The sequence below is a fragment of the Sinocyclocheilus grahami genome, unplaced genomic scaffold (genome assembly GCF_001515645.1).
Source record: "Sinocyclocheilus grahami isolate Dianchi unplaced genomic scaffold, SAMN03320097.WGS_v1.1 scaffold274.1, whole genome shotgun sequence".
Classification (NCBI taxonomy): domain Eukaryota; kingdom Metazoa; phylum Chordata; class Actinopteri; order Cypriniformes; family Cyprinidae; genus Sinocyclocheilus; species Sinocyclocheilus grahami.
In genome coordinates this window covers 768,030-792,129 of record NW_015505453.1, presented here as the reverse complement: position 1 = coordinate 792,129, position 24,100 = coordinate 768,030, and the positions used below count along the sequence as shown (strand labels likewise).

Sequence of the window (24,100 nt, the reverse complement as noted above, 5' to 3'; positions counted from 1 at the left end):
CCCCTGAATCAGACAATGTTAATGAAATAACATCATCCTCCAGCGGCTCACTCTCGTGCACAGCCGACGATCACGAAAGGGAAACCCCCCTTCAAACTCATCGGCCAGATCCACCTGTGATCCCCACGAGCTCATTCCCTTCTGTGCCTCAGCAGCGGCGGGGCCTGGGTCGCGGGGAGCAGATGGCTGCCCCTCTTTGTGTGTGCTCTTTGCCCAAACAAAACAACGCATGGATCTTGTGTGTCGTCAGATGTTAAACAACGTCAACACTGATGCACACATCCTTAAATGCTTTGCTAGTGCTCGCCATAATGAGATAAATAGAGATCGCTCTTACCACAGAAATGCACGCTTCAAACAAAACAGTCAATGAAGACGAAGAAGAGAATGATGTGTAGCTCCCGGCGCCTATTTATACTATAGTCTCACCGGTAGTGACAACGAGTTGGTGTTTTTTCAATGTATGCTTCAGACACGTGTCACGACGAGGCGTCCCCCATAGCGACCACTAGAGGACGCAGTTCGAAGTTCCCATGAAAGGGAACTGAACTGACTGCTAGCTAACTTGTTCAAGGCTTATTTCTCCAAAAATGTCATTACCATCACAAACACAATATCAGTGGCCATGATCATGTTTTTTTTCCAAGACATGAGACGTTTCATTTGTCAAGGTTTCAAAGAGTTCCCAATTGAAGAATCACCCAAATGCATTATGGCACATTAGTGTTTATCAATTATAGCCCTCAATACAATCTGTCGTCTGATCAAAACCAGAATCTGTAGTTCCCGAGCCATTAAATCTCACATTTATGCCTCCATCTAGCTAGGCAGTTTGTAAACAGATGACTTATGAGTCTTTTGTGAACCGCAGTCATTAATGTCATTTTGAATTATGGAGAAACTGGAGAGGCTGCCCACCTAAATCTCCCAGAACTCTGCAGTCTGTCCATTTTAATGTCACAATCACATATGGAAGTTACAACTGTGTGCGAAAGAGAGCGTGAGAGAGTGATTAATATATTGTTGGAAAGTGCTGTAGGCTGTGGGAGATGGCTGGATCTGTCACTTCCTGATGCAGATGTGCATTCTGGCACAAGATAACCCTCCCACTCCACCAGATGTTTCTTTATTGAGTCACTCATGCTGTGCATCACCTGTTTCTTTTTCCATTCTAGCTGTTGCTTTGTCACTTTGTCTTCAGGAAGGACATGGTACAATTCCCACAATTTTTCTTCAAATCATGAATAACAACCTTGAATGACTATTCAGCGTTTAATTGGTGGCTTACAAGCTGTCCTTCTGCTCCCATAAAACTGTTTATGAAAGCTAGACTATGGAGCAGAATGACACACTCATACGTTTGGGGTTGGTTTTCTGTTTTAATATATTTAAAAATATATTAAATTCTGAAATTTCAGCATACATTACTCCAGTCTACAGTGTCATATGATCGTTCAGCAGTCATTCTAATGTGCTGCTTTGTTGCTCGAGAAACATTTCTTATTATTATCACTGTTGAAAACAGTTGTGGTGATTAATATTTTTGTGTATACCATGACTTTTTTCAGGATTCTATGATGAATAGAAAGTTCAAAATAACATTTATTTGAAATATAAATCTTTTGTTACATTAAAAATGTCCTTGCTGTCACTTTTGATCTTTACCAAATAAGAATTTTTTTTTTTTAAATCTCACTGATCACAAACTGAAAGGTACTGTATATTTGCCATTATATCATAATGTAATAAAAATAGGCTCCGTAATATATTTTGACTGTCATTTAAGCGTAGATCATTATAATATAGCTCAGCAAGCTTGCTAAATAACACTGTAAGTTCAATTTAAAACAAATTTTGTATAGGCATGTACTGCAAAAACTTAAATCTCTTCTTTTTACTGTTTAGTTTACATTTGATTATTTAGTGAATGTTAGGTTGAAGGCCAGCATGAATAATGCAAACCAAGAAAGTGCCACTGTTCAGTTTGTTGGTTATAAAAAATTAAGCACATAGAAGCACTACACATTTTGTTGCCAGTTTATTTGATGGATTCCCTTGTGTTGATGTAAAACCTTGCTTTTTTCCCCATTAGTTTATGACATAGGTGGGATGTAAAATATTTATTAGCCTCTATTTCTGGCTAATTTTGTTATGGGTCAGCCTGAACTGCTTGAATTTGTGCTAGTGTCAATCTTTTAGTTTATTAAGTTTGTCTAATGTAGGAAAGTATGTGATTCAGGGGCTTGGCTTATTATTGATCCTGACTTTATTGAGACCAAATTGCTAACTTCTGGAGTGTTCAAAAATATAACCTCATTAGCATTGACGTTTTCAACAGAGGCTTTGAGAACCAGTGCATGCATAGCAAGTCCCTCTTTGAGAGTATGAATAATATTACAGTTAAATTGATATACTAAATTAATGAGCACAGTCCTGTGGAACTTATTCTAGGGCATCTGGAAGTGTTCCATTTATTGAAGAATTGATTAGATAGCATTTGAAAAGAGTAGCTGGTTTGATATTGCCTTATCAATTAATTTTATTGTCATTCTATATTGCTTTATTCCCAAAATGACTGTTGAAATTTAGCTATAAAGTGCTTTGATAAAAAGTTTTGTACTGTCTGATGGCTAAAAAGTGAAGCTAAGGAAATGATGTGTGGTAAGAACTTTGGAGAAAGTCTTTTTGCTCAAAATTTTGCCAAGGGGTCTTCTTCTACAAGGCCTTTGGAGCTGTGATGAATATTTTAGGAGCTTTGGTATTGGGACTTCAGCATATAATATATTATTTGAGACAAACTTCTAGTTCATAGAAGAGAGTAAAGTTTAAGAAGGAACTGATGACAGCAAAAGCAAAGATAAGGAGTTTGCAAATGCAATTTTGAGAGAAGACCATATATCAATGGAGTAGCAACTTAGTGTGACCTCAGTCTTATTGGGTTAGTGTTATATTGATGTCCTATATTAAGGACCATTACTGTGCTGAAGCATCCACCCACAGCTCCAGCTCCAGAGAAAGATACACACTGCAGAAGTTGCAGCCTCCGTTGGCTTTTCTTGGCAGTTAACCTGAATGATCACAGGAAATGTGATAATTAGAGGGAACCGTGAGTGAGGCTGAGAGACTGATTTCAGGTCTCTTGTTATAGTAAGCGAACAATAACTGAATGATGTACTGATGTGAGTGTGCAACCACTGGACACTTTCTGTTCCATAAGGCCACAGGAGATGAAAAGACAAAAATGCAGAGAATTATGAGCTAGGTGGCTCTTTTTAAGTGCAAGTTCTATATACCACAAAAGTTATTTTGCATAATATGCGTGAAATATGCATTACCTGATTTGACATTTGTTTTTATAGTGCAAGAGTACAGGTGGAAAATGACAGTACCAACATTACACATTAAATCAATCAAAATGTTAATTGCAATGTTACAAAAAAAATCTATTTCAAATAAATACTTTCTTTGAACATTCTATTCATCAAATAATGAGCACCAAATCATCTTGAGTAATGATGCTGAAAATTAAGCTTTGCCATAGAATGAATAAATTACAACTTTAAATATATCAACATATTTCACAATTTTACTGTTTTTACTATATTTTTGATCAAATAATTGCAGCCTTGGTAAGCACAAGAGACTTTATTTCAAAAACATCACAAAAACCTTGCCTACCCTAAACTTTTGAACGGTAGTGTATGTCTAGGAATGTATTTATATTACTCACCTGCAAGAAATTAACATGTAGACTTGTGAATAGAAACTAAACATGTCTACAGGAAAAATACTGTATGTGTAACAATAAATAATTAATGATGTTAGATGTTGGAATCTATAGATATATTGGCAACTTGTTCTTTATTGGGCCCTGTCTCCTTTAGAATGGCGATAAACAAAACCCGGTTACCACAGTTATCCATTCATTTATGAGGAAAACAAAAAGAAATAAGTGGGCATTTGCAGAAAGACTGAACATGACTGAAAGTTGTTCAGTAGATTTTTTTTAATATAATGAGTAAACTACATTTTAAAAGTGGATGGAATTAAAAGGGTAGTTTACTCAAAAATGAAAATTCTGTCATTAATTACTCACCCTCATGTTGTTCCAAACCCGTAAGACCTTCATTCATCTTCAGAACACAAATTACAATATTTTTGATGAAATCCGAGACCTTTCTGACCCTGCATAGACACCAATGGACACCACCGCGGAGAATGACAGAGAAGAGAAAAAATTGCTGAATAAAATCCTTATTTTTATTTTCTTTGTGCACAAAAAGTATTCTCGTAGCTTCATAAAATTATGATTGATCCACTGATGTCACATGGACGTCATGGACGATTTTAACGATGCTCTTACTACCTTTCTGGGCCTTGAATGTGTCAGTTGTGTTGCGGTCTATGCAGGGCCAGAAAGCTCTCAGATTTAATCAAAAATATCTTAAAGTGGGTTCCGAAGATGAACGAAGGTCTTATAGGTTTGGAACGACATGGGGGTTATTAATTAATGACAGAATTTTCATTTTTGGATGAACTATCCCTTTAAAGATAAAATTATTTTTTGATTCAGTTAAAGCCTCATATACTCTCCTTTAAATAACTTAATGATTTAAATAACTTAAGCGCGATTATGCCAATCGCTGACAATCTATAAAACATACTTCATTAGCAGTCCAGAAGTAGGTTCTTCATGTAATTCGATGAAATACAGGAATTCAGATGCTTCTGTATAGTCTCTCTCTTTGCTGTTGTTGTCTTCCTTCTGTCTGTTGACTCCTTGCACCCCATTTCTCTTTTTGTGACAGACCCCCCTCCCAGTCATCTTCTATTCTTATTTTGTATCTGACCTCTTCTCCCACCTCTCAGTAACAGTATTTTTGGCTTGTTCCTGTGTCTGTGACTGCCGGTGTGATTCATTATGGGGGTTGGTGAGTGTTGAGCGATTCCCTAAAGGAGCTCAAACCAGGCTGAGCCATGTGAATTGTGTCAGACAATGTTTTTTTCTCCCTAGTGCTGATGATGGGTATTGCAGAGGAGTCACACGTTACGGTGGGTAGTGGACGAGGGGGCAGGCGAGGTGTAGTTACGAGCCCAGTCTCTGCAGGTGTTGAGAAATCCCATTATCCTATACTTCCTCCCCCACACGGTCAGCCTGTGCATTAGCGCTTACAAGCTGCTGATGTGAGCCCCCCCATCCGAACTGCCGTGGGGGAGCTTTCAACAGCTGGCCATGTGTGAAATCAAGAGGCTTTCCCATCCAGTTTCATCCAGCGATCACGCCAGGAGAGAGTGAGAGGGAGAAATTAGCCGCAGGTCTCTGACTTCAGGCTGTAGTCTGTTGATTCGTAAACTTCCTTGCCTCTGGCCTCTTACACTTAGGGTTGATTGGAAAATCCCATCAACATTGTAATTGCTCACAGCAAGACTTGGACAGCTATTAAGTGTTTTCTAGTTTATCCCAATTAAACCTGGAGAAAGCTGGAGTTTCACTGTTGCTGTGTAAATTACATCGTCTTGAATAGATTTTTCTTACATTTATTTTTGCTTCACTTGGTTAATGGGGCTTTGAAAGTGACTTTAGACTTTCTTTATCAATATTATGCAGAAAAATAATGATGTGAAAAAGAAATTTTATGTTAAAGATCATTCAACTTCAGCGTTAATTGTATTCTATTTTTAAATGCATATGAATAATAATTGCCATGGATCTAATTACAAAGCAGTCTTATTCAATAATTAAAGTCTGGCGTAACCCTAGTGTCAGTCCAACTTAAAAAATTTACTCACAAGCTTCTAGATTGCTATTGTTCATTTAATAAATTATTAATGATTAAAATCAGTGTTTCACAGCTGGTGGGTCTCTTCCAGCTGTGAACAGCAAGAAAAAACAGTTCGAAGTGCAAATAATGAAATGCAGCTAACTATATAGCAACATATCGCTAAAATAGCAAAATCAATCTGTTTTCCAAAAAATTTAAATTGACAAAAATTGGCAAAATGGGCTTTGGTTAATCCATGAACTTAATATTAATATTACTGTTAATATCAATGTTTGACCAAAGACATTTCAAACATTGTTCAAAAGTTCGAAAGTTTAGCGTCAGAAAGATTTTTGACTGTTTTCTATTTTAATATATTTTAAAATATAATTTATCATTGTGATGTCAGAGTTTTGTGCTCATTCTGTGTTGAAAATAGATTTTTTGACTTTTGATAAACATAATGCATCCTTGCTAAATAAACAATAAATAAATAAAATCTATTATTTTATATTAATAAAAAATATAATTAATTAAAAAAACTTTACTATCCCCAAACTTTTGAACAGTAGTGTATATTTGAAACATTTTGATAGCATGTTGGATTGCCACTGCCACTCCATTATAGAATCTGGGTGCTAAGCAAAACCAGTTGAGGACTTCTAATTTATGTAAATGCTATAAATGAATTAGGCTATGTTACATTCAAGCATACAAATTATTACCACATATACTACTGCAGTAGTAGCACAGTTATAGGGAAGCTACTCTGACATCGTATTAACATAATTAGTGTTTGGTTAAACAGTAGCCTAATTGTCTGCTGCAATAGAGAGCATTTAAACCTAACAATACACAATGCTTCAGTTTAAAGATTTTTCTGCATTTGGAATTATGCTTTGTCTTTAGGCCTGATGGGCATCTGAAGTTTGGTCTCACCCCAACAGTGAAATCATAAATGCACAGGAATCTAATAATAACTCCCCTCGTTTTTGTTTTGTAGGTGATATTAGTAAATTGCAGTCCGGGAGGGTTCAGCGGTGCGGAGAAGTGACGTTGACCGGATGTGTGTAGCGGAGCGTGTCGTGTGGCTTTGACCATGAGCCGGCTGATGTTGGGCCGGACCCTGGAGCGGATCTGCAAGGCTGTGCTGTTGCTCTGCCTGGTGCACTTCCTCATCATGATGATCCTCTACTTCGATGTCTACAGCCAACGCTTCGACATCTTCAGCCGTTTCAACAATGGCCGTGGAGCAAACAGCTCACGAGGACCCCACCACTACTACTATAATTTCTCCAGCGGAAGGCCCAACACTACCTTTGCAAGCTACCTGGCCACAGCTGACCATCTTCTGCCCAGCACCAAGCCAGAGGCCAACCACACACCGCCGACCCCTAAGCCATTACCGCCATGTCCGGAAGTACCTCCTGGCCTGGGTAAGTTCCTGTTGGTGTGGGCTGCACATTAACTCTAAATAGAATCAAAATTGTGGCTATTATTAAACTAGAACTTATGGTCAACTACACACTGCAACTCAAAATTTTGCCAAATGTTTTCCGCCAAAATGAGGGTATAACTGAACCACCAGCATATGATGTGTGAAAGTGAAAAAATTATGACAAAATATTAAAATAAAAACTTATAGTTAGATATCTGAATAAATAATAAATATCTAATAGTTAGTGTCAACATAATATTAGTAAGAATAATGAAAACGTTTTCTTATAACAACGAAAAAAATATTTTATTATCAATTGAAACTCTGCTGTCTGAGATTCCTTAGGCCTTATAGCTCTGAGTGGGATTAAATAATAAAAAAAAAGAGATGCACGATATTGGGTTTTTGCCGATATCCGATATGCCGATATTTTTTACTAATTTTGGCCAATATCCGTTGCCGATACCGATATATTTCTTCATGTTTGGAAACATCAACAAGTCTCTCCAGTGCAGAGATTATAAAAAATAAAATACATTACACATTAATGAATAAATCTTTATACATTATAAAATTATTTAGCCTAATTTACAAGTGTCTTGTTTTATTCATGTAAGCTATAGCTTCTGACTTTTAACAAAACTGACTCATGATTTTATGACATTAATCACTGGTTTATTTATGCAATGTCAATGTTATTTGTGTATTTTACTTTCATTTTTATTACAAGTAGGCCTATAGCGCCCCCTAAATAATAAAATGCTTTACCGGGTGGACATTAGGACCCAGGGGAGGCTGTTGATACTGCATGCCTAGTGACTGTTGACTTATCGGCAAGGCATATCAGCATAATTTTTCATATCAGGCCGATGCAGATGTTTACATTTTAAGCCTTATCGGCCGACGTATTAACGTTCCCATAATATTGTCCATCCAGTGTTTCCCACAGACTTACACTGTATTTGTGGCAGCATATATACAATATGCAAATTCATTCTCTGCCAGCAGGAGGTGCTTAGAGCGGGAGAAATAGAGGTTTCCCCTGTAACGCTGTACACAAAGCAGCTCTCCGCTCACAATTGTTGCTTTATCAGACATTACATGCAAGATGAAATGAAAATGAAATGAAAATGACCTATCCTTCAGAAATATAGTGATATAAAAACACCCGCACCGGGTTTCGATTTTGAAACGTGCAGTGCTCATGTTTATTCAACGAAGTCAAAGCCTTTTGGAAAATCTATTTGTGGCGGTCAGTTTTGATATTGTGGCGGGCTGCCACAAATAAATCAATGTATGGAAAACACTAATAATAGTTATTATTATTATTATTAGTAGTAGTAGTAGTAGGTAGTCTAAGACAGAAATATATTACCATTGTAGAACAACTGCACTGTAGACTAAAAAGTATTTCATAGTACAGTAAGTATATTATTTTACTTACTGTAGTAAAATTGCTAATTAATATTATAATATACTTAAGGTCAGGTGTTTTCTTAAGCCGCTTTTCCACCAAAATTACCTGGAACAATTTGTCCCAGGAACTTTTTTTCCCCAGACCTGTTGCTGTCTGCGTTTCCATCGCGGTCTAAAGTACCGAAAAGATTAGGCAAATAGTCTGGTGATGTAGGTCTGCGCGCGTTTCTCAATACCAAGTACGCAAAGTTCGGATTTGCATCCTCGGTAGTTCGGACTTGTGAAGTGTGAACTCCCGCGGACAGGATGACGCAAGTCCGGTAATTCTGCAAACAACAGCATACTTGGTAACGTCAGTCAGCTCGCCTTGGCTACTGCAATTTTCCTCACTGTATTTACAATAAGACAAAATATGATATCAAACACCACTGCCTCTTTTCGTTTTCATTTAAACATATTAATAGCCGCAGAAATGTAGTTCAGGGAACGTAAATACATTACAATGAAACTAAATATTATATCAAACAGTATTGCCTCTTTTCATTTTCATTTTAACATATTAATAGATTAATAGAATAAAGACCAAAGATTACCTGTTAGATTTACCAAAAACTAATTATATCTTATGTTTAGCCACTACAGAGCCAGCGGCAAATGTCAGAAGGACTAGCCAAAGTTAGGCTACTCTCGTCGGGAAACATGAGCACTGAGCGCCCGCTGATTGTGTGGAGCTCATGTCTTCGAAATCGGCGAAGCACATTTTCAAATAGGTGCTGTCTTTATAAATAAACTGCAGATTTGAGTTTTAAACAACTACATTCTCACCTGAAATACTTTTAAAAGTACATTTCATGGCATAATAACAGTAATATTTAAAAAAAATTATGCAAATATATGGTGGTTGAAATACAATGCCGCGTGAACTCAACCAATCAGCATGTTCAGCGCCTAAGTCCCGCCCCCGAGAGTTCCAGACCTTTGAAAAAGTACTACCTCGTGAGCAGGGACATTCTGATGGGCAAATTTTTACCCAGAACTTTATGTAGATCCTGGTTCCTGCAGTGGAACCACACAGAGTACCGGCCCAAAGTCCCTAGTTCCTGGGGAAAGTTCCTGCGGTGGAAACGGGGCTTTAGACAAGAACCTCTTGGCAAGGATCTAGGTCAGGCTTCCTTGTTGGAACTTATTAAAAGTAAGAACAAAATCCCTCAATTACTACAGTGATCGAGCATTCAGTTGTGCAAAGAAAAATGAATAATACGAGAGACAGTAACACATAGAAGGCACTCAAGCCTCAAAACTCAATTAGTGGTCTGAACAGTTGAAATCTAGGAAGCAGAAGATGGCTGGTGTGTTATAAGGGACATGTGGGCAGGACCCCAGCCACTGTTCCCCGTCTCAGAGCCATAATGGATTCTCTGCAGACTCCAATTACTGTAAAAGCTGTTGTCTCGCTCTGTTTTCCGAGCTGACTGGTAAGTTAAAATGGATTTAACATCAGCATGTACTTCAGCGCTCTTATATTTCATCCGCCGAACCGCTTTATTACCGGTCTCTTACGCAGTGCGTGATGTGTTCAGAGAAAATGACCTGTGTGCATGACTAACAGGACTGTACCAATTTACTGTCTCATTACTGTGTCAATCTATCCTTGTTCACCGTAGAAGAAAATATATGGAGAAAGGGACAGAACTGCTTTATGGCACGTCTTCCTAGGTGTAATTATTATTATACAGGAAGTCAGAGCCCTGTACGTAAGGTGAAATTCCTCTTCCAGAGTAATATACCCCATCTGCATGAAGAAAAAAAACTCTCATTAATTACAATGTAATTGCACTGCATTTTCTAGCTCATAATAGGGCAAACCTTCATAATGAATGTGCAGCAGCGCTATTTGATATGCCTGCAAGCAGTGGGCCTTTGCCACCCATATCCTTCTAATGAGTTTAAAGCAGAGCTCTGGAGGGAGTTGAGCTGTGTCATATGACTCGTCTAGCCTGCTCAGGGGTCTCTTTTCCTTCGTTTTTATAAATTTTTATGCCTACCCTCTGGAGTAATGACAGAAACCCAAGATGGCCATCTCAAAACTTGTTATTTTCACACTCAGGGCCCAAAATGCTGGGAGAATTTGATCGATGTCTTTGGGGGCTCTTCATGAAATCAGATTTTGCCTCATCCGTGAGGCAGAGTAGAATCTGTCATTCACTGAAACTTTGACAGGAAGTGTTCAAATGAAAACGCTCTACTGTTTCCACAGCTTTTTTGTGTCCCTTTTCCTGTCTTCTAGCTGCTGGAAGTACAAAGGACCCTGTGTTGACCACCGTTTTCAAAGAAATCCAGTGTTTTCAGATGCTTCAGCTGTTAAAGTGTGGAACAGGCTGTTTATGAGACCATCCCAGCCTCTCGAGTTCAAAGCCACATTTTAGTTTGTCATTGAGAATGCTGCTTAGTCTTCAATATATATGCCTCTGTAATGCGTATTTGATGTTTGCTGTCAAGCCAAGACAAGTGCGTCTGCAGTAAACACTTGCTCTTTGGTGATAAGAAAACTGTAAACATTTTGAAAAATCTTCTTGATTGAGATGGCATTAAGCCGTTATTAGCCCAAAGAGATTTTGCAAATGAACATTGATTGGATTCGGTGCACCCTTTCCATCATCATGTTTCAAGAGCTGACCTGTTGATGTTAGTTTAGAGAGAATCTAATGTAATTGAGGCGTGTAAGAAGCAGACGTTTCCTGAAAGATTTTCTGTGCCGGTCCCAGGTGCGTGTAGAACACGGATCTTATTGCGGCAGAGGCCTGCGGGGAAAACCCAGAGTCTGTGGTAGATTGCATCCCAGCTGGCAGGTGTGGCTTGTGGCTGGTGATGACTCACTGGTTCTGTCTTCCTGGAGGGGAGCTGTGTCAGCATGGCAGCCACCACATAAACGGCAGGAGGCCTTCCGCGTTATAATTACTCACGAGCAATTAAACCATTAAAAATAGCCAACAACATGGTATCACAAACAGAATGTTTTTATATCATTGCTAAAGATTTGTACAATGTAAATTCTCTGATCACTTACCTACAGTGGGGTTCAAAAGTGCACGCATAGAAAATCTGGGATTCTAAATTTAATTTGAATATGTTAATAAAAAATTTACGACTTTTGAAAAACAGTGGTACATGTGACAGTAGATAAACACAAAGTCACCATTAAAAAAATTTGTGATAGTCTTTTTTTCGCTATTGTGACATGCTGTATATCTGAGTGAACAGTTTCTTGAACAAGAAGGGCTGAACTTATATATGTTAGGAGTGTAACGGTACACGTATTCGGTACAGGTCTTTCGGTTTGGTACGCATGTGTACCAAACAAATACTGCATTGTTTTTGCACTGCATGAGTGGAGCTTCATTGGAAACTTCAAGTTTTATATATATAATATATTGCTACTTTTTCGAGAAATTCAAACAAAAATTGGCGCTCTTTGATGTGGCGTGACAGATTGCTGTATAAACGCCTCAGTTCAAACGGCAGCGCAGAGCGCAAGTGACCGTGATCATCCCTTCATCTTTACTATTAGTTTTAATGCAAAATAACATGAATGAACATCTCATGCTTCATGTAATCACTCAATCAGTGTTTCAACTGTGGAAAGACGTCAATAAAACAATTTGTAAACAAAATGCCACATAGAATTTCATTTACCTCAGGCAAGTTATCAGTGTTTACAGCTCGTTAGTTTGCTAAAGAAATTAAGTCTAGAGATAAGCATTTCGTGAAATATTAGACTATATACTCATATTTTACTTTACCCATTAGTGATGTCTTTATTATTTAATGTATGTCTAAATAAATCTGTTATGAAACAAGTTATGACAGCCACTGTGTGAATAAATATATTTCAACAACAAATAGAAATGTTAGAATTTAGAAGTTAATTTAAAGGGGTCATATGATGCGATTTAAATTTTTCCTTATGAACGAAGCAGAGTCCAGCCCGGGGTCGTCACCTGTGGTTGTCGCAAGCCCGCCGACCGTTCCTCACTCAAGCTCACCCACCACCGCTTACTCTAGGCCGCCGGCCTCCGGTCACTCAAGCCCACCGTGTGTGACGCTGTGTGTTTCGTTGTGAAAGCAAAACTACTTTATTTAGCCTTCCAAAAGAGGGCACGACTAGAAATTAGTGGTTAAGTTGTATTTACAACACTGTTCCAGAACAGTTCAACCCAAATATTCAGATGTGTGCAGCACATTTTATGGAGAACTGTTTCCTGATCCTGGTAGAGTAGACTACAATGCCGGCTGTTCTGACTCACAGTCTGTAAGTACGTTTTTTATATTTAAAGAATTTGCCACTGATGATTCAAACGTGAGTTTTGTGCAGTGTAGAGTAGCACTTGTTGTTTGTCATTTCTCCGATCACAAATGCAGACATGGTTTATGCGGCACGATGCAACGTGTAAAAAGACAGTATAAGTCATTATAATCCATAATTATGTCCCCACTGGATGCAACAAATGCCTCGTTTATAATGGGTTTTAATGTTTTTGTCTCGTCGCTCCGACCGGACAGGGCATCACAGTATGGTAAGGGGTGTAACATTTCCGTCACACGCTTGAGGTATTTGGCCAATCACAACGCACTGGATAGCTGGCCAAGCAGAGCACACCTCGCTTTTCAGACAGATGTGCTTTGTAAAAATTCAACGCGTTTCAGAAAGGCGGGGCATAGAGGAGAAACAATAATTTACAGTATGTAGAAAAGAATGTGTTTTTTTAACCTTAAACCACATAAACACATTTCATTACACCAAATACACAAAATAATGTTCTTTCATATGACCCCTTTAAAAACTGCATTATGTGCAATTTACATGCATTGCATTTTTAAAGTTGAGTGTTGATTATTATATTAAAAAATAAATAGTTAGGGTTAGGTTAGTGATTAGTGTTAAATGGCCTTGAAAGTAGATACTGACTTATTGTATCGGACAGAATTTAAATTTTGGGGCATCAATAAATCAAATGTTTGCAAATTTGTGACTTTGACCATATGAACTTCTTTGTACTGATGATCAGATATTATATAATATCAGGAATACTGGATATTGTGTACATCAGATTTTACATTAATTTGTGGAGTTCATGATGTTTGAGTGCTTCTATAATTATGCTTTAAGGATAATTAAAGGAGGAGAATGAGAAACCAAATACTTTTCACTCCTATTACTGATAATGTGCTGATAATTGAATTTGAAATGACTGAATTTAGTATTAAATTAGAAATATGCAAAATAGAAGTATTTTCAATAGTGGTGAATCGGTCTGTGTCGACGAACACGCACACACACACACACACACGAAGATGAAGGCTTACAGTCTTTAATGAGTCCACACAGGTTAATCCAGAACGGGAAGACTGGTGACACATACACATCAATGTTAACTTAAGAACCGAAAAACTCAAACTGCACAGACACCAATTTAAATAGACAGACCAAACAAGGATAATTAATAAGACACAGCTGAACCTAATGACGAAATCAAATCAATAACCATGACAACGGAAAAAGAAAGGAAACCGAGAATCCAAACTAACAGACAAGTGGTACCCTCATCAAAATAACGTCCTAAATACGACAAGTGCACCTGCCAAAGTGAATAGTTCAGTCAGTAACACATTTAAGCGTCTCATAGCGCTGATGTGTTGGGATGCTGTAGCCTGTGGCATTCTGCCCGTGACTGTACTCGAATGAAACGCGGCCTGGCACCTGCCAGCCAGCTGGCTCAAATGGCAGAGGCTCTGGCTCATAGGAAACTGACAGTCGACTCCATGAGGAGGGACAGACATTCTCTCTGGCTCACTGACATCGTTCTCTCCCTCAGGTTTCCATCAAGCAAGAGGGGAAAGCTCATCTCAGAAATAGCACTTTGGGAAGGGGCAGGGGCACAGCCAACACTTCAGCAAAAAGAGATTGGGAGAAGTGAGAGGCAAACAATGAGAGAGATCAGAAAAGACAAAGATTAAAGGGATTGTTCATTTACTCACCCTCATGCTTTTCCACACTCCTGTGACTTTATTTCTTTTAATTTGGAATAATAATATTTGCGTGAACTCTTTCTTTAAGATGGTCCTTTTTAACTACATTTTTCCAGACATTTGAGAGGGTGCTGATAGTCTAGGGCTTTTAGGTTTAGTATAGTCTGCACTTTACTTGATGAAATCTATTTTTGTGCTGAAAGAAATAGTAAATTTGAAGACAGAGAACTTTGTAGTATAGATGTGATAATTGCCAGTATTCATAGAAATTGTACAGTATAATGTGCACATGCTTCGAGCACAGTTTCTCCTCTTCTCTCTGTTGAATCAGTTGCTTGCTAGTTGTGTTGTCAGGCGGCCACGTGTTAATAGCTTATAATAAAGTAATACCAGAGATCTGTATGTTAATAACTGTAGATGAGCTTAGAAAGCAAATTGTTTGGCACAGAGACAGAATAAAGTCTACTATTTTGTGAAGTTCAGGAATAGTATCAGGGAAACACAGCTGCAGCTTCATTTTCTGTGCTTTGTTAGTAGTTGAAGATTTGTATTTTTGGGCAGTCAGCCTATTTTCTTTCACCAGGGCAAGCAGTATTTCTCTTGGTGTTTCAAGCTGCACTGCTTCTGCACAAGTTGTAGTAAATGTTTCAGTAAGGGCAACCTCAGTCAACAATCAGTCATGTGTGTAAGATGCGTATGTAGACAAATTTATAAAATGATCTTTTTACAAGTACCTTTAAGCAATATTTGAATTGATGTCCCACAGTTTCCCCTTCAAGAACTTCAAAAATTCACACTTATTAAATTATGCATCATGTTCTTATTCATCATAAGGAACATGAATATATTAACAAGATTAAACTGGAGATTAAACAAGATTAAAATAGTTACTATTAACTATTAAACTGGAAAATCAGTTTTGAATCAATAACAAAAAATTGAATGGAGGAAAAATTATTTATCTTGTTTGTATTTAATTTTTATGTAATTAAAATCGAATTCTAAGGTTTTTTTAAAGGTGATCCTGTAAGTTTTATTGGAAGTCACACGCCCTCCTCAATTCAAACACTGCGGTTAAACCTTCTTTAAAGAATCTCGGTTCGGTCCCTTATGGTTAGTCCTCCAGGCGCCCCCCTGGCATTTGATCTATCTCTTTTAACTGAAGTTCATATTCAGATCTCTCTAATGAAGAAAGGTCTAGAAGAAGTCTTTCTAAGAAATAGTTAAACATCAGCATTTTCCTCTCTAACTTTGCAGCAGTTGTATAATCTTATAGAAAATTCAATATATATAACTTTAACTGAGAAGCAAAATTGTAATAATCTTAGTTGAAGTTTCATTAAAGCTTTAGCAAAGACACAATGTGCTCTTATTCATCCATTTCAGCCTTGTTTTAAGATGCTTCTTGGGATCTCTCTCATGAATTATTTATGAGCATTCTTCGGATTTTTACTGGATTTCTTGTGCCTTAGTGATAGTGAAACAGCTTTTTAGTGTTTTTCTAATACTTTCTTGTCTTTACATGGGCACCCCAGGGTCTGTAGGGTTCTCTGCTTGAGCAGAAGGTATAAATAGCTCTTTGGCATCGCCCTGCCGGGTCCAGGCTCCGCCCCTCACCTTCCCTGGAGCGCCTGCCTGCTTCCGCCAACACGCTCTCTGAATATTTTGTTCAAGTGTAAGGACACTTAATGTTCCTTGTCTTACAAGAAGAATACCTTCATATATTACTTCATAATGACACATTTTTATCCGCAGCTGTGCAGCGGCCTTTATGTATGAGCATTTAAAACAGGCAAAATTGTACAAGGTGACATTTTTGCAGCTTTGATGTGCAAGAGTAAAATATTCAGTGGTATTTTGTCCACTGATTTCATCTCTTGATTCATCATTGTTGTTGACTGCACATTCATCACAGAATAGGATGTTTGGATTTGCTCATATGATCACATCTTGTATTTCTCATCAGAAGCTAATTGCTTTCAGCGATTTCTCAGATATTTAAGTGACAATTTTTTATCTTGCATTTGAAGTGGAGGAAATTGAAATGGAAAAGCATCGATAATTCAGTCACAATTTGCATGATCAACCTAATTGTATTCGACAGTCCTCAAAGAGACACGAAACAGTTAAGGTGGAGAATAGCAAGACATAAATCTATTTTAATGGAAAATATTTGATGTAATAAGATTTGTAATTTTCTTATGTGATGCAACAGCTTCTCAACACTTAATCACAAAGTGCTCTGGAAAGGGAAGTCTGCATTTAAATGAGGCTGTTTTGTATGCTCAATGTTATTTAGTATTATATATTTACTAATATAGTATTTGATAATATTTTGAATTAACTTTTATTTTTGTATTTTCAGTTTTTATTTAAGTTTTAGTAATTAGTTTTTTTCGTTTTTAATGTTTTTTAGATGTAATTATTTTTAGATGTAGATGTCATTTTAGATTATTTATATTTCACTTTTAGTTTGAGTCATTTTAGAACCTTAACCCATATATTTCACTGCATTTCTATTTTTTTAAGTTTAAGTTTTTAATCTAATATTTATATTTTATTTCAGCTTAATTTCAGTTGCTTATTTTAAAATGATTTTGAATGGTTTTAGTTTTAGTTAACAATAACAACGCTGTTCTGTGGCATGTGTTTCAGACTGATTTTTGTTTTGATTAACTGCTGGCCTGTTTGGACGCTCAGTGAATCCTCAAAATATGATAGTTAATGGGGCAGCAGTATTAAGATTGTCACATCGGTTCAGTGTCTGAGAGAAGATTGTAGACACAGAATCAATGAATGCCAAATGTGAACTCGAGGAGCTAAGGCGGCAAGCGCTATGGCAGGCAGAGAAAATTGCATCCATCCCCGCCATAACACCCGGGAAGCCATTAAGGTGTTGGTCCCATAACTAGATGAGCAGCGAGCTTTCCCAAATGATAAATGACAAAACAGAGGACTAATATTGTCATCTGGAAGGGGATTACAAAATTGTTGTTGTTTTATTTATTTATTTTTTGCTGTGATCGCTGTGATGGAAAGCTTTGCGCAGAGAGTGTGAATGTCTGGAGCGGATATATTTTTTTATAGGATGGATACGTGGCTAAATTTAAAATGCAGATGTGGATGCAACGGTTTCATTTCACTCCTCATAAACCCCTCTCAATAAAGCTGTTAATAATATAAAACCTCAGAAATGGAGAACAGAATGTCAGTGTTATTAGTTATTTTTTATTTATTTGTTTCCAACTGGTTTAGTTAGACAGATATTTCAGTTGTGTCAGTTTCTGTTGATTTATTCAGAAGCGTTTGCTTATTTATTAACACTGTTTATTCATGCATTATGTTTCATGCAAGTTTTCCTGGGATTATGTAAGGAAAGCCAGCTCTGGGAGATCAGGGGTATGTCCTAAAAGAGATCAAAGGATTTGATGCACACATATTGGATTTGGCCAAGCCCTGTTAATACAATAAGATTAAACTGATGGCTATTATTGCACTAACGGGATAAGTGACCTCTCATCCTGTCTGGTTTAACCAGTGGACACAGTTTAGATCAATACAAGGTCTCGCAGCAGCCTGTCGCTAATGTCACGTTCATGCCAACTGGAGAGACTCCAGTTCTCATTTCAAAACTTTTGAAGCTCTGAGAATATGATGATTAATCTCATTGGCATCAAGCTCTTGGCAGAAGTACCTTACCTGACTTTTATTCTATTTATTCTATTTATTTATTTTTTAACACAGGTTCACATTTGACTGAATTCGTAGATTAGTTGGATATCCAAATCTGAAAAAAGCTTTCTATTCAGTGTTCCTGCAGGCACAAAAGCAAACTTTAACCTTTTGTATTTTGTGAGTTGTATTAATTAGGCTATGTATATACTGTATATATATATATATATATATATGAGACCCTGGACCACAAAACTATATATTTATTTATTTATTTCAAGTTTTCAAGAAATGGCTAGAATTTTTTTGTCCACAGTAAAGGACATCAAAACTCTCTCTCTCACGTGCATGCGTGCCTGCCTGCCTGCCCTGTGTTACCCGAAGTTGGAATTAAAGACTGTGTTTTGAGTTACTCCAGTGTCTCCTCGTTCCACCACAGTAGCCGTAGCTTGATGTGTGTGTGTGTGTGTATATATATATATATATATATATTAGGGTTGTGACGGTGAGGAAATGTTCCCACCGGTTAATCGCATTCATGTGATCAAACACTTTGGACTCAATGATTTGTAAATTTCTCATAAAATAAGCACGTATTCAATACATGGAATAACAAACGTTTTATACCCATGTAAACGATGAGAACAGTTTGCGTAGAAGTTGATGCAACTTCTTAAAATTTTCATATAGAGTTACATAATTCTAACAATGACGGCAGATTTTAAGTCATGACAACTTGACGTTTTATTTTTTACTTTTCATTTTGTTAAATAAACTGAACTCACAAGAGCCATGCAAATTATTTCCTTGATTTTATTAAAGTTCTTCAAAAAATTATTAAATTAAGCTTAAATTTCAATTAGTGTATTTTGAATGTACAGTAAGTTGAAGTGCATATGACAAGGTCAGTAAGTTCCTTGATCTGTATCCCCAATGGAAAGCAAAACAAAAAGCAGCACTCAATTTTGTTAAAATCTAGTGAAAAGATGGAAGCATTATCAACAAGATACCTGCTGATAGCTTGCCAGTTGTTTATGACAATAGGACGATAGTTGCTTGAATACTACAGCAATTGGACCTTATTGTATTGTATTGTATTGCATTGTATTTCATAGATGGTGTTGGCATTTTGAATATTTGTTTACACTTATAACACAGAAAAGGCGGCGTTAAACTTCAAAACAACTTTAATTAAATTGGTATCAAAAAAAGATCTTCTGTTGTTATGTTTCATGAGAGTTTTGTAGTGTTTGTTCAGTTCTTTGATGCATATTGATTGTTGCAGTGAAAACAGAGAAAATAGCAGCTTTTTTCCCTGAATTGACGTTTTTTTCCATTTAAACAGTTTACAGCAGAACAATTTGTCCTTGTTTACATTCCTTGTTTACCCCTGGCAAGTTTTTCATCACTATTATTGTCCTGCTCCATCAGCCAAATCCCAAAGCTGAGGGAAAAAGTGTTGAAAACTCAAGTGTTCCGTATAGTCGTTGTCAGTGGTAGTTAATGTCAGCCACAGATGAATGACTTCTATTAATTAGATTTAAAGACAATACGCAGCGACATCCACTAGTAAGTAAGCTGCTCATAAATCATGAGGACTTTAGGTGCAGCATAATGAAACTGATGAAAGTTTGGCTACAGAATAGTTTTAATGGCTCGGCATACTAACTAAGAAATGAACAGTAGATGTTTTACAAATTGTAAATGTTGCAGTTCAAATATGTTGTCGCCTAATTATGAGACACTTATAAGGTTTGAGCACATGGTGTTTTGTTTCACAGCAGCTGTAAAAGTTAATGATATTGAGTTTGACAAGTAAATCAATTATTGGCTTGGAATTAACTGTATTTAGACTGACTGTTTTATACAGTATATCAATTTTTTGTCAGAAATGGTGTGTAGTAATGCTACACCTTGATAAATATCTATATACAAGGCCACATGGACTGCTCTGAGTCAGTATATCTCTCTGTGATTTTGCCACACGAACACTTTAAGGTGTTTTGGTCCACTTGCCTGGTGAAATGGCTGAAGCGTATATCCAGTAAATCGCTTGTACCTTGAGGAAGTAGGTCACCACTGTAAATATCCCAGCAGTAACGGTTCCTGCCGTTGCTGTGTTGATCATGCAGCCACGGACTCTGGAGATCTGGCTCAAAAGGTTTTGTTTTCCCACACTAAATAAGAGAATGGAATTGTGCAGCACTGATGCACTAGTTACAGTTACTTCTAGGTCTAGCTTTAGAAAAATCTGTTGGTGGGAAGAAAATGTGGCTGAACTGCAGTTTTCTCCTTGTCATTATTGGATGGGCACATTCAATCGCACAGTGTCCTGGAATGTCTGTCAATGCAAAGACTATGAACAATGACTGACTAGTATTTGGTGTTCTCTGTATTCTCAGAAGTCTTTGTACTGTTCCTCTGTTCTAATAGCTCTCATATCACAGTATGCTATTATAAACGTTCAGACTTTTTTCTCAACTTGGAAAAAAAAGATGTATGTAAATGTCTGTAAAAACCTTTTTCAGAACTTTAGCTTCGTCGTAAGTATTTGTTTATTCTAATTCTTTTTACAAAATGTTTGATATCGAACAACAACAACAACAATAATAGTAATAAATTAATATATCCATAATTCTTATTTTTATCTAAATATATTTTTTCACACTTTATTTGTCAATTTCTCTACATACTAGTGCTGTGTTCGATACACCGATACGACGATGTATCGTCACAAAGATTTGACGATACGAGTATCGATACAGCTGGCCCTGTATCGATATTGTGGCACGTGTGCTGCTGTGGACTACGCTTAATTTGAATACAAGAACAATGTTTAAAATTTAGTAGAAAAGTGCAAGTTACATTGTTACAAAAAATTATCAAAAAAAAAGCTGAAAAAAAAGCTGAAATCATTGACCTCAAACAGTAGCACTCTGTAGTAATTAGCGAACTTATCTAACAGCTTATTTAGAATTATTTAAAGTTTAAATGCAATTACCACTATTTCATGAGGACTTTTTTTAAAACTGTAAATATTACCTTTATTTATGCTAGTGTTTTTGTTTGCTTTATAGCAGAGGTTCTCAACCTTGACCCAATGCGAGGTTGCCAGAGATGCGCCAGAGAAGTTTATTTCTATGAGCTTTGTGGTATATTTTTCAAGCATCATTATATAATATTACATAGTTTTCAAGCATATTATATAGGCTAGACCTATTAAATATGCAGAAGAAATATGGAACATGTAAAGCATCAAAGAAAACCCCAAAACTACGATTATTACAAACTCATTGAATTTAAACAGAAGACAATTTTAGTTTTAGAGGGAAGCAGGTGTTTTATTCTGTTCTGCTTCATTGAATGTTGTGATCAGTTATTGATTCCTGTGTTTTTCCTTATAACCTGCATGTCTGGGTGAAGTGAGAGTCATTGGAAATGACCTTTCAGTCGGTCACTCTTGACGTCGGATGACAGACGAATTGGGATCCTCACAAAGGGCCACAGCTACTGCCCCTTCCAGTGTCCTGTGGAAGCCACCTGTGCCCCTACGTTTTGGCGTAGGCCAGGGCTTACCACAAGAGGACCAGCTACTGCTGCAATGGCACTATCCAATGAGTAAGACTGGATAACACTGGGAAAACGTACCCGTTCTACTTGGAACAGGGACGCTACGGAAGCTCCAACCTTCCCGAAGGAGGTTTCGGAAGCAAATACACATATGAACATTCCTTAGGTGCATATTGAAGATTGGAGGTGATTGTAACCCTCTTGGAATGGCAGAAGTCTGCCGGGGAAACACGGGCTCAAGGCTATACCGTGGACTTTACACATATGGGATCCACTTAGGTCTTACATATGGAACCCAGCCTTCTACCGGTTCTCGAGGATTCAATGAGTGAAGGCCTGACGCCGGACACTCTGCCACGCTGGCTGCCGAGGGGACGGAGGAGCTCAACAGGGTCTACTATATGGACTCTCTGGAGTGGTTTCAGCAAGCCGACCCAAAGCCGGGGCCTCTTAGTGCTTCTACCCGTTTGTGGTGAGAACACAGGAGGACACCGGCTCCACACGAAGGCTATAGAATCTAGCGAACGTGTTAGGGGTCGCCCAGCCCGCAGCTCTACAGATATCCGCCAGTGAGGCGCCACGAGCTAGCGCCCAGGAGGATGGAACACTTCTACTTGAGTGAGCTCGCAACCTGAACGGGCAGGGCACACCCTGTGCCTGATAAGCCAGGGTGATGGCATCCACTATCCAGTGGGCCATCCTCTGCTTAGAGACGGCATTCGCCTTCTGCCGGCCTCCGTGACAGACAAAGAGCTGGTCTGAGGTCCTGAAGCTTTGCGTCCGGTCTACGTAGCACCTTAAAGCTCGGACGGGACAGAGCAAAACTAGGGCTGGGTCTGCCTCCTGCGAGGGCAGCACTTGGAGGTTCACCACCTGATCCCTGAAGGGCGTAGCGGGAACCTTGGGCTCATAGCCGGGCCGGGGCCTCAGGGTTACCTGGGAGTCAGCCGGCCCGAACTCTAGGCACGAATCGTTGACTGAAAATGCGTGCAGGTCCCCTACCCTCTTGATGGAGGCCAATGCCAGCAGGAGCAAAGTCTTCATCGAAAGAAATTTCAGCTCGACCACCTGCAAAGGCTCAAATGAGCCCTGCTGTAGTGCTGTGAGCACTAGAGTCAGGTCCCAAGAGGGTATAGAGGGGGGCCGTGGATGATTTAGCCTTCTCGCCCCCTTAAGGAACCCTGACGACCAGGTCATGCTTCCCCAGCGACTTTCCTTCTACGGGGTCGTGGTTAGCAGCGATTGCAGCGACATAACCTTTGAGGGTGGAGGGAGACAGCCTTCGCTCCAACCCTTGCTGCAAAAAGGACAGCACGACTCTGTGATCGGGCGTCTCCGGGGGTCTTCTCGGTGATAAGAACACCACTCAACGAACAGGTTCCACTTCAAAGCGTAGGCGTGTCTCGTAGACGGTGCTCTCGCTGAAGTGATGGTGTCAACTACCTCTTGAGGTAGGTCACTTAGAACCTCCGCGTCCCGTTCAGGGACCAGACATGAAGTTTCCAGAGGTTTGGATGCGGGTGCCAAAGGGTGCCCTGTCTCTGAGTCAGTAGATCCTTCCTCAGAGGAATCGGCCAAGGAGGGACTGTCGCGAGGAGCATCAGTTCTGGGAACCAGGTCCGGGTAGGCCAATAGGGTGCCACCAACAGGACCTGCTCTTCGTCCTCCCTGACCTTGCACAGCATCTGTGAAAGAAGGCTCACTGGGGGAAATGCATATTTGCGAAGGCCCCGCAGCCAGCTGTGTGCCAATGCGTCTGTGCCGAGTGTTCCCTCGGCCAGGGAGAAGAACAACTGGCTGTGAGAGGTTTCTGGAGAGGCAAACAGGTCTCCCTGAGTGGCTCCGAAACGTCTCTGCGTGACTGCCACCGTAGCTGCCATATGTCCCAGGAGCCTCTGAAACTGTTTCAGTGGGACCGCCATCCTGCTCTTGAATGTATTCAAGCAGTTCAACACCGACTGAGCATGAGAGTTCCTGCGTGAGGCGTGCTGTCTGTTCGACCGAGTCCAACTCCATACCGAGAAAAGAGATCCTCTGCATCGGGGAGAGTTTGCTCTTTTCCCAGTTGACCCGAAGGCCCAACAGGCTGAGGTGTGAAAGTACCAAATCCCTGTGTTCGCACAACTGATCCTGAGACTGAGCGAGAATGAGCCAATCGTCGAGGCAGTTGAGAATGCGAATGCCCTGTTCTCTCATGGGAACAAGGGCTGCCTCC

The 24,100-nt window shown here is 38.8% G+C and overlaps 1 protein-coding gene across 1 annotated transcript in view; it reads left to right on the top strand.

The window, feature by feature from the left end:
- LOC107599894 (beta-1,4-galactosyltransferase 2-like) overlaps positions 1–24,100 on the top strand; it is a 136,984-nt gene that overhangs the window by 8,314 nt on the left and 104,570 nt on the right. The window contains exon 2 of the mRNA XM_016291614.1: positions 6,766–7,198. Coding sequence (XP_016147100.1) covers positions 6,862–7,198 — 337 coding nt within the window. The 5' untranslated portion in view covers positions 6,766–6,861. The remainder of the gene's footprint in view (positions 1–6,765; positions 7,199–24,100) is intronic.